General features: G+C 36.6%; 1 protein-coding gene across 2 annotated transcripts in view; it reads left to right on the forward strand.

Annotated features, from left to right (window-relative positions):
- The window catches only part of LOC144499778 (protein furry homolog), a 302,728-nt gene that overhangs the window by 252,219 nt on the left and 38,340 nt on the right, over positions 1-12,169 (forward strand). For both annotated transcript variants that reach the window (XM_078222227.1, XM_078222228.1), the window contains exons 51-53: positions 1,728-1,901; positions 5,363-5,563; positions 8,946-9,107. In XM_078222227.1, coding sequence (XP_078078353.1) covers positions 1,728-1,901; positions 5,363-5,563; positions 8,946-9,107 — 537 coding nt within the window. The remainder of the gene's footprint in view (positions 1-1,727; positions 1,902-5,362; positions 5,564-8,945; positions 9,108-12,169) is intronic.

Consider the following 12,169-nt stretch of genomic DNA (forward strand, 5'->3'; position numbering starts at 1 on the left):
TGTTTTATTTTGTTATTGACATTTTAATGAGTCTGAACAAATAACACCCCAGTTGGCTTATAGTGAAATAACAGTTTTTCCAACAAGGTAGAAAGTTACGAATGAACTACTTTTTTAAAAAGCTTTTTTTGTTTACACAATCCACTGTCACTACAGAGTTCATTTGTTCTTTACTGTGTTTGATGGGTCAGTGGGCCTAGAAGTGCCATAGCTTGGCATTGGAGGACCATGCGGTAGGTGGAAGGGCAGTGCTTGGCATAGGAGACATGAGGGACCATAAAGCGTGCATGGAAGGGCAGAGCTTGGCATGGGGTACACATGAGGGACAATAGAGGGCATATGGAGGTTTGCAAGTGGTAGTTTGGATGGGTCATGGGAAGTGTTTGGAGGGTGTGAGGGGTGGGGGCTGGAGGACATTTGTATTTTTATTTTAACTGGGACAAAATGCCTCCAAACCCTTTTCAGGTTGGCTGGCCCGACACCAACCTGCACCTAGCTCCTCACCTCCCGCCCCAGCAAGGAAGATCCAAGCTTGGTGGTCCTGAGACAGATGGGCTAAGCTGGGAATTTTCCTGACTTCTGTTATAAGCCTCGAGGATGAAAATTCAGGCCCGTAAAGCATAAAGCTATCCTCCCGGCCCCTTTTTACTGGCAAGAATGGCTTCACGCCTAGAAAGTACACGAAGCCTATTAATATAAAAATTACTAAATTAAAATATGCTTAATGCATCCTGTCCATGCGGGGTTTGGGTTACTTTTCCAGTTGGCAAATTAGTCTAGGTTACTCATGTGCACCTTCCAGCAATCAAATAAAGGATAACTTTGTTATGGCCCTGGGAACAAATAATCTGATGCCTTCTGAAGTGGGGGATGGTGTATGTCCCAGAGAGAGCTAAATTAAATGGAAAATTAACCAATAAAAGAACAAAAATTTAAAATTAGCATACATTTTAGATTTAAATAAAGCCATGTAATCTTTTTGCAAATGATTAGTATAAGAAAAATGTGTTTTAGGATCATAAGTCTATTCCATATGATGTTTTATGAAATCAAGTTACGTGTCTATATGAATATACAAAAAAATCTGTTATGCTTATTGTACAAGTACATTCAACAAATCAAAAATTTAAAACATAATATGAAGTATTATATGATCCAACATTTTGAAAAGCATGTTAAAAACAAGTTCTCCAATGTCAGAAAGCAAATAGGAAGACAATGACAGAACTTCATGCCTTCAGGGTCACATTTTTCACTCAGTCCTCACATCACAGCGGTTTTACTTTCTAATATTATGTGAAATATGTCATTTCAAGGAATATCAAGCTATTTATTTAGCATATGGTTTTAAAATCATATTAATGAAGATCATTATTATATTTTCCATATATCAAGGAATTGATTGCAGTTACTACAGGATAGTAAATAATAATTAGTAAAAACATCTGAATTTATTTATCAAGTAAGGTTTAGGAAGACTGATGAAAGGCTTTTCACAATGTCAACAATATTGCCTGGATGACATTAATTCCTTGTACAAATGTTATTGGAACACAGCAGAGTAATTCTCTCAAATAAATAATTGACTTGTGTTCTTATAGTTACTTCTAGCTGCCCATGGCATGTGGTATACTGATTGTTTTACACTAAGTAAGCATTCTATTAAGTGTCTTAATGCACCTAGTGGAAATACTTTTAAACTGATACGAGGATATCATCTGTTTTAGGTTATTTTCTCCTCAAGTGGGGATCTTGACCTTATTGAGCATCAGACAAGCCTGGTGTCATCTTCAGAAGATGGTCCAAGGGATCAAGAAAATATGGATGACACAACAAGTGAACAACAGTTCAGAGTTTTTAGAGATTTTGACTTTCTGGATGTGGAACTGGAGGATGGAGAGGTGAATTTTATTAAAATTTACATTTTAAAAATCTGTAGTTTGGCGGAAAGGATATATATAGGCTAGTGTTTGTAACAGAGATATGGGTAAGTATTTTCTTCTGCTATTAACCAATCATTGAAACACCATTGTTTTGATGCCAGAATGGTTAACAAACTTTCCATTCTTACTAATTTTGGATGGATAAGTTATCATTGTTTATTACTTACTAGAAAGATATTCATTGAATTTAACTTTATACATAATAGGAATAAAATGAGTGCATGAGCAAAGTTTCAAAGATTTTGCTCCAGAAACTCATTATTTTCTTTACCATTTTAGATGCCACAGTAAACCTATACGCCTGCCCCATATAACATGTGAAGCTTCATAGTCTGAGATGTGATACAAAAACTGTTTAGCAACAAAGGATCAAAATGGTTAAAACAATGATTATAACATATCAATTGGTCAAGATTATCATTTTAAATAAAATTTCAAGAAAGTGGTGAGAAGTTCAAATGTGTGGATTAATTTCATAAAATTGAAAGGAAATGTTTAGCAAAGATAAATAGAGCTCAAAATATCTAATTAAGCCAGCTTAACATTTGTCTCGACTATCAGTTTCCATTGACATACAAGCTCTTCAAACAAGTTTGACTAATTCATGACTGAATAACTAATTAAGGCCACTAATTTGCTGGTAGCGAAATAGTACAATTCTACGGAAAATAAAAATTGGAAAGACACCAGCTTCTCTCTTGCCAGATGTCAGTGTAGTTTTGGTGGGGATTTGTCAGCTAGTATGCTAAAAAGGAAAACATGACAGCAGTGGGAAGCCTAAAACATTTTTTTTAATGAATTTAATTGAAAGTGAAAATATATTTATTAGAAACAATGTTATAATATGTTTTTTTTAACTCTTTATTGCTGTCTAGGAACTTCAGGTAAGATAATCATTATGCAGCTTTTGTGATGTGGTGCAGTCTGCAAGTAGAATGTTTGTGCTGCATTGGCGTTCAGCAGCTTGTTGCATTATGTACTGTAATTGAACTGGATTTTGTTAGATTGGGAAAATTCTTTTAAGTGCATGTAAAGCAGAATTTTTTGTTTATACAATCTTTACAAGGATAGCATTACCTTTTCATTTGTGGCTGCTCAGCAAAGATATTCTGGCAATAATAACAGCAAGCTGCATTTTGCCATGATTCTTTTTCTAAAGCATGAGTAACTTCTAAAGGTTATTAAGCCTGAGTTTCCAAAGTTTTCAAATGTTAATTGTAAAATTTGTAATAGGCTTTGGCGTTCCATTGATACGTTTGGTATTACTTGACAATAATATGCTATTCCTATGGATGATGTGCAGTAGCATTAATATGGTACTGAGGTAAGGTAATCCACAAAGGACCATGGGCATCTCTCTCTATTCGAGGGAGAGACAGTTGGTTATATATAACTTGAGGGGCAAGGAGAGAAGGCAAGGCTCCATGAACTACCATAGTCGGTATGGGAATTGAATCGATTCACATCATTCTGCATCACACTCCAACCATTTAGCAAACTGTGCTAACTGATACTTTAGTATTGACGAGCTAAATTCTGCCATTAGTGACATTGCCTTTTATTTTACCAAAAGGTTGAACTCCTCATTAGCATCTTTAACAAACTGTGCTACAATGCGTTGCTTTCTGTGGTAACATTTGCCAATTGTTACATATGGTTGCAAACAGGAATTGCTGCTATGTTTCTTGCAACTACATTGCAATAGTTGAAAGTTTTAAAATATACAGGTACAGTGTCTCATATCAAGCTTTCCAAAAACTGAGGGGGGGTGATTTTCAGAGCTCACCGTGCCTGGCACAGATCGCATCAATCCTAGAAAATAGAGTATGGGCCTAAAAATCGGTTTTGTGCCTGATGCCAAACAGTTTGCAATCGTCCGGGTCCCTTTCTAATGGTGCAAACTCCTCTCCTATTTTCTATGTTTCCATGTTTCTATGACTGGATTTTCAGTTGGGCAGGAAAATATATGAATGGGATCTGAAAATATTGGTGCTGGCTAGTGTGCTAATTTCCTGATGCCATTCCTGGTGCCAGCCACATTTGTCAGATTGGAGGAAGGCATGATCACTATCCTGCCTCATCCCTGATTAAGACCAATTAAAGCTGTTTAAAAGCTCATTAAGAGCTTATGTTTAGGGGTGGTTGAGATTTTCACAAGGGCATATGTGTGTCATATGTTGTCTGGAGCGGACCAAGTGAAAGAAAATGATACACAGTGTGAGCCAGTTACTTCAGGATGTCTGCAGTCCCACTGCAGTGAATAGAGATTTGGCTGAGCGCCAAATTCTCTGCTCTCGCTGGCAGTGGTGGCAGGGCGTATGACATCAGGGAATTCCGGCCACTATTTTTATTCTTCTGCCCCTTCTGTGGAATGGGATAAGACTTCTTCTGATAGGTATGTGTAATGATGTTGTAAATGCACTCAAAGATGTCTACTGATTGGTATTTCTAACAAAATAATAAATGGAAATTTGAGTATTGCTGTTTGTCTTGCACTTACCAGGCCAGAGGCAAGAATGCCAAATTTCAAAGGAAGCAATAATTTATGGAAGAGAAAAAGGTGCTGGTTAGCAAGTTGACTAAAGTTTGAGGCATTCTCATGGAGAATGCACCAAGAACTGATCCCATGCTCGTTTTTAATTTTTAAAAAACAGAGGACAGGTTCCTGCGAATGAAAATATGTAACTTCTCACAAGCATAAGTGAGCATTGCAAGCCTGACTGATAATTTAAAATAGGTTATTAGTGTAATTCATGGCACACTCAGGATTGTTCAGCAAGTGCTATCCTATCACAGAATCACTGCTAACATCAGATATTATGTTCTGAGTTTTGAAAGCATGGGCTGGTTGTATACGGTGAATACTCTACCAATTGCTGGTGTGTAGGATGTACATCCCAACATCAAAAGCAAAGCATTTTGGCTGTTCACAATCATGGAAATGTTTCAGGCTTTGCACCAATGTCAACAGACAAAGCACAGTGGACACTAACAACAAACACCCAATTTACACAATGTCAAAAATCCTGACATAATGTCCAGAGAATATTGATCTCATTATCAATTTGTGGATCAGTAGTACTTCCACCAAACCATTTACCTGCCTGCACACCTTCTTAAGACCTAGCAATAGATCTCAATTCCAATTATTGGTGAAGAGGGTAATCTGGCTGCCCAAAAATGGCTACCAGCAGCAAGTAAAGTAAATTACTACTAGTTATTATCTATGGAAGAAAATGTTTTTAAAGCACGAGCAAAGATTTACTGGTCTCTGGATTTGTGCTTCTGAATTATAGTTTTACAGACTCAAGTTTTAAAATTTCTTAAGTTTCATACAAACATTTATTGATTTAATATTGTACTTTATGATCTGATGACGACTTATGTTTTCTGTGAGTAATGTTGCACTTTACTTTCAGGGCGAGAGTATGGATACCTTCAATTGGGGAGTACGGAGGCGTTCTCTTGACAGTCTAGACAAGGGAGATATGCAGCTTCTAGAGGAGAGCCAGCTTTCAGGAAGTACACCCAGTCTAAATAAAATTAACCACGAGGATTCGGATGAGTCCTCTGAAGAGGAGGCACTTACAGCAAGTCAAATTCTGACACGATCGCAACTAGTATGTCAATGCTTTATAACTTACCCTGCAAATTTTGGAAGGAACTAAAAAATTAAATGCACAACAGAAATTATTATTTGTTAACATTTCCCATCAAAACCCAAAACACACAAAATGTGTTTAAACCAGTTAAAGTGGATTCTAAAATTAAATGTATATTTCAGTTTGAAATACAATTTTTCCTTTTTCTCCTGTTCCCTTACTAGGTTTTCATAAACCACACATAAACACTGCCAAGAAAATATGCAAACAGACAAATAGAATATTTCTCTTTGTAACTTTTCTTAAAAATTAAATGTCTCATAATTGGTTTATTGCATTCTTTAAGCAAAGTATTCCATGAGGAACTGAGATGGAAATATTTATCCCACAGTCCCATTGCATCATGTTCACACTGATCAGTTCATGATGTTTAATTTCTTTGCACTAAAGATCATAAACATCTTCACACTTAAAACACTCATAAGAAAAGATCTTGCATAATCCTAAAGAAACTACTACAACATAACATGAATAACCTAATGACATTCAAGTACCATGTTTTGTTGAACCATATTTATTTTCCAGTATCGCAATGCTTGTAACGTTTTTGTTTTATATATTGTGAAACTGCTATTCTTGACTGTTATGATCTCATCAACTACTTTCGCAGTACTAATAAGGGTAATTTTACAAAATTATGCTCAAAGTAATAGTTCATTTTATATGAATTATACACTATATTTACCAATTATTATAAAAGCCAAGTTGCAGCAATAATCCCTTGTTTAAAGTATATACTTAAATTCCATTTTTCTTCTTCCAAACTCCTTAACGTATATGAAAAAGTATAAGAAAAATAAAGAGTGAGTTTACATACCCTAGAGAGCTATGGTTAAAAATGTCAGTCATTTTGACATACCTTGTACCATGTTCTGTTTTTGTGATTCCTGGTGGGACAAACGGATAAGCGAATTAGCCTTGTTTACTTCTGTGTAGTGTCATGTCTTGGTCAAGTTAAGAAAGTATGCAATAATAACTGTTTCTACAGACGATCCAGTTACAGCATGGTTTAGAACCCATTAGCACCCAATAAAGCAGCTTTTACTGTTGCACCATGTTAAAATTTTATCTATATTTGCATAGCTCAAAATATATTGCTAAAATTAAAATTCATGGAATTAAAGGCAAATTATTCACCAGGTTAATAGACATCTACTCAAATTAGAGGAATGTGACTGTCAATATATCAGCAATTACATTGTATAACAATTACATTGTTGAGCCAATTGCATTGTTAAGGACTGGTGATAAGCATTAGCTCACTTATTAATGGACACAGCTGTAACAGTGGGATGGAACTGAGAGAGTTGGTTACTTTGTCTCCTGACTAAACCTAGTTGAGGTAAAAGACTCATTCCTCCACCAATACAATTATTAGAATTAACAGTGACTACTGATTTGACTGGAGCCTTGCTATTCACTATATTTATAAATGAATTAGATAACACAGTACAGAGAGCAACATATCCAAGTTTGTCAATGACGCAAAGATAACTGACATCGGAAGCAATGTAAATGACAACATTAAAGATGTATTGATAGATTAAATGAGCAGGTAGAACTGTGGATTTCAGTGCAGGGAAATATGAGGCCATCCATTTTGAACCAAAAAAGGATTGATCCAAGCATTTTTTAAATGGTGAAATGCAAGGAATAGTAAAATTCCAAACAACGAGGCAGGCTCAATCGGAGTGATGTCGTGGGACTCACCCCTTTGGATTCTTTTTTCAACATTCCTCCCATTATGACAGAGAATGCTGCTAATGGCCTCAACGCCACTTTTTCCCACCCAGTGCAACACCCTGCAATAAAATGGAAAAATTCCATTCTAGGATTTTGAAATTTGTATCAAAAAACTTTTTTATATTTGTGAGGGAATCAAAGACAAGGAAGCACAATCTTAAAATCAGAGTCAGGCCATCAGGAGAAAGTTGGGAATTATTTCTTCACATGATGATAGAAGTTTGGAGATCTCTCCCACACAAACAGTTGATTCTAGCTCATTTAATAATTTTAAAATGTGTTCATGGATTTTTGCTAGTGAATAATAAAGTCAAAATTGATAAATTGAGTCAGAGTACAGATCAGCCTTGATTTAATTGAATGGGGGAAACATACTCAAATAGGCTATACCTATTCCTAAGTACATACAAACTAGAGGAGGAATAGACCACTCAGCTCCTCAAATCTGCTCTGCCATGAGTAAAATCATGGTCGATCTGATTGTAATCTCAACTCTATATTCTCACCAACCCCCTATAACCTTTCACCCAGTGGCTTATCAAGAATTTATCAATCTCTACCTTAAAAATATTCAGAGACTCTGCTTCTGCTGCCTTTTGATGGAAAGTTCCAAAGACTCATGACCCTCTGAGAGAAAAAAAACTCATTGTTGTTGTGACCCCTAGTTCTAGGTCCCTTCACAAGAGGAAACACCCTCTCCACATCCACTCTGTTAAGACCCGTCAGGATTTTATATGTTTCAATCAATTTGTCTTTTGCTCTTCTAAACTCAAGCCAATACAAGTCTAGCCTGTCCAACCTTTCCTCATAAGACAACCTGCCCATTCCATGTATTGATCTAGTAAACCTTCTCTGAACTGCTAATGCATTTACATCCATTTTTAGATAAGGAGACCAACACTGCACACAGAATAAGGAGGCCGATACTGTACTCAGAACCCCAGATATTGTCTCACCAATGTTCTGTATAACTGAAGTATAATCTCCCTTCTTTTGTATTCAATTCCCCTTGCAGTATATGAAAACATTCTTTTGGCTTTCCTAATTACCTGTTGTACCTGCAGTTTAACCTTTTGCTAGTCATGCACTGGGACACCCAAATCCCTCTGCATCTCAGAGCTCTGCATTGTCACTATTTGTCACTGCATCTGTCACTATTTAAATATGTTTTTTTATTCATCCTGCCAAAACCGAAAATTTCACATTTTCCCACATTTGCCAGTTTTTTGCCCACTCATTTAACTATGTCCCCTTGTAGCCCCTTTTATCTCTTCCTGACTTATTTCCTACCTATCTTTGCATCATTATAAACTTAGAAACCATACCTTTGGTCCCTTCATCCAAGTAATTTATGTAAAAATTTCATCAAATATTTACTGACTTAATGTGAAAAATTTAATGTTTTTGTTTGATTACTTCTATTTATTTACTCAAGGATCTTCAAATTATACTGTGCAATATGCTACAGTACTTTATTAAACTTTATATGCACCTTGATTATAACCATATTTAATGTATACTTCAGTTTTTATTGATATATCATGCATTTAAATCACAATGGTGTTACTTATACTCTTGTTAAATTTGTGTTCTGTAGATAATGAATTTTGTACCGACTGAAGACACAAGTCAAATGGATTCACTTTCAACTTCAGGTGACACAGCCTCCGCAGATCCACTTTCAGCAAACACAAGGACCCCTAGTTTGGAGGTCTCTCTGGCTGATGAAACAAACCAGCAAGTGCCTGGGAGGTCAAAGGTGAAGGAGCTTTGGTGGCATGCCAATGAATGTTGATGAAACTAAGTATTTCCAGATTTATTCTCTGTGTTTATAATAATTTTGGGAGTAAGTGGTACATGTAGTCTTTGATTATGGTGGCTTGTTAATGTGTGGATATGCATGTTTTTGCAACCTTTTGCTCAATTTTCTTGGCAGTGGACATGGATCATTAAGGAGATTGCACTTTAAAAATGTAACTATTGAAAACTGCCTGCTAATTTATACTAATTTATTTTGCAACAAAACTTGATTTTGCAAAGCTGCTATGATCTGGATGGGTTGAGGCTATTCTTTATTCTGTTAACAATATGTTCATGTCAAAGTGGTGGACGTCTGCATGTTTAATATAATTCTGTGGTGTCTGGGAGAAAGGCCAAACTTGCTGTACCCAGCCAAAATATTGCACTCCAGCTCTTCAAAAATTATCCATGATATTTCATACACAAGTGGATACATTCAGCAGTCCAATGAGAACATTGTTGCTGTTGCTCACATGAAGGTTGGTGATAATAAACTCTAATTTCTAAGTGCTTAATTAGGATATATAGTAAAAAATAATTATTTACAGAAAAATATAGTTCCAAGATAAAAACAGATTGAAGCATTTTTAAAATCTTAAGTTACTTTTAAGTTGCACAATTGGGAATTAAACTACAACCATATAAAATTGTACTCAAAGCTGTGTATTTTAGAGTTAATTTACATTGTTTCGTATCCATACATCCTACATAAGTAGCAGTTTTGAGACATTTCCTAAATTTGGATTATTGGGGTTCTGTATTGCTTTCAGCTACATGTTGTTAAAATTGAAGAACTTTTCAATTAGGAAATTTAACTGCTATCAGCAACACAGATGGTGGGGAAGATTGACTCCTTATTATCACTAAGCACTTCATGCTGCATTAAATTAAAAACTTGGAAACACAATCAAGGACTACTGCAAATCTCTTTCCTGCATGGTCCAGGAAATTGAAGCACGTAAATAAGGATTGGAAAATATTGTGAAATATTAATAAGGATAAACATAATGCAGGAGAAGTTATTAAGGGGATGAGCATTTTTGAAAGTAGATGAATCATCAGACCTGGGTGAAATGTACCTTAGGCTTTTAAGAGAAATAAGGAATGAAATAATGGAGGCTCTGATTATTATTTCCCAGTCCCCACTGTATTCAAACAAGGTACTGGAAATCTGAAGGATGGTTCACATTATACCATTGTTTAAAAAGGGAGAAAAGCATAGACTGAGTAATAGGTCCGCCTAACTTTGCTGGCAGGCAAATATTGGGAAAAACGAACAAAGGGAAATTATTGATTGTCATTTTAAAAAGGTACAGATTGATCAAAGACAGTTAGCATGGATTTGTTACACAAAGGCCATGTAACTTGATTGAATTCTTTGAAGAGGTAAGAAAGAAGGTTGATACGGGTAGTATGTTTGATGTCGTACATATATTAGCAAAGCTTTTGACAAAGTCCCACATGGCTGGCTGATCAGAAAGGTAAAAGCTCATGAGATTGATCCAAGGGAAAGTGACAAATTAGATCCAGTGCAGAAAGCAAATGAATATTTGTTTGACAGGGAGGCTGTTTCCACTAGGCTTGCACAGGATGAAATACTAGGTCACTAGATTTCTCTGGTATATTAATGATATAGATTGCCGTGTTGACATTTCTAAGTTATTAAGACAGCATCCTGTGTACCTCCTGAACTCTGCAAGTTTTTAGGGAGGGTCATGATATGATCCCAAACATGATATAAACTAAAAAGCTGACCTCAAACAGGATGACCAACAAGGGAAGTGGTAACCACTCTGACAGTTTGGATATTTGGCCTGTATCCATTAGTCAGAAGGTTTGGAATAGGTGATTGACAATGGGTAGGCTACCAGTCCCTCCAAAAGGGTATATTAACAGGTGCATTGGCACAAGGACGGACATCCTAGAGATATTGATTCATCAGCTGATGGGGGAAGCAGGAGGTTTCCTTGCCCATGTTTGACCTGGTGCCATGAGACTTTATGGGGTCCAGAATCAATAGTGAGGATTCCCAGAGCAGCTCCTTCTCAACTGTATACCACTATACCGCCATTTCTGCTGGGTCTGTCCTGCCAGTGAGAAAGGACATATCCAGAAATGGTGATGGTGCTGCCTGGGACATAATGTGTAAGCCATGATTCCATGAGTATGACTATGTCAGGCTATTGCTTGACTAGTCTGTGAGACAGCTCTCCTAATTTTGGCACAAGCCCCCAGATGTTAGTAAGGAGACCTTTGCAGAGTTGATAGGACTGGGCTTGCCGTTTTTGTTTCTGGTGCCTAGGTCGATGCTGTGTGGTCCATCCGGTTTCATTCCTTTTTTGGAATAATTGTAGCTGTTGAATACAACTGAGTGGCTTGCTAGGCCATTTCAGAAGGCATTTAAGAGTCAACCACATAACTGTGGGCCTGGAGTCACATGTGGCTATACCGGATAAGAATGGCATGTTTCCTTCCCTAAAGGACATTGGTGAACCAGATGGGTTTTTCCAACAATCAGCAGTGGTTTCATGATCATCATTAGACTTTTAATTCCAGATATTTTATTAGTTTTTTTTTAATTCACCATCTGCTGTGGTTTCATTAGAAGATCATGAAAGGTTGGGATAGGGAATTGGGAGGGCTGAGCACCTGAGAGTAGCGAAGTAAAAGGAAGTATGACAATAAAGGAGAGGGGGTCTAGGGAGAGTAAAAAGAAACAAGTTAAAAGGAAAAAGCAAATAGTTGGGCTTGGGTCTAGAGCAACAGCCAAAATGCACATGCAAATGGACTTGGAGAGAGCGACAGTTGCAGAAGTCTGGGTAAAAATTAGGATATATAAAAACTTGGCAGTAAATGGAAAATAAATTGGAGATAACAGGAAGGATTTCACATTGGGTTAAATTCAGAGATCCCTTGGTGGAGTCAGCATGAAGCTGTTTGAGCTTGGAGATAGGTGAAGTGAGTGAAATCTTGAAGCTATCTGAGGGTAGAGTTATCATAGAATCCTACAGTGCAGAAGGA

This window comes from Mustelus asterias, chromosome 10 (genome assembly GCF_964213995.1).
Source record: "Mustelus asterias chromosome 10, sMusAst1.hap1.1, whole genome shotgun sequence".
In the NCBI taxonomy this organism is placed as follows: domain Eukaryota; kingdom Metazoa; phylum Chordata; class Chondrichthyes; order Carcharhiniformes; family Triakidae; genus Mustelus; species Mustelus asterias.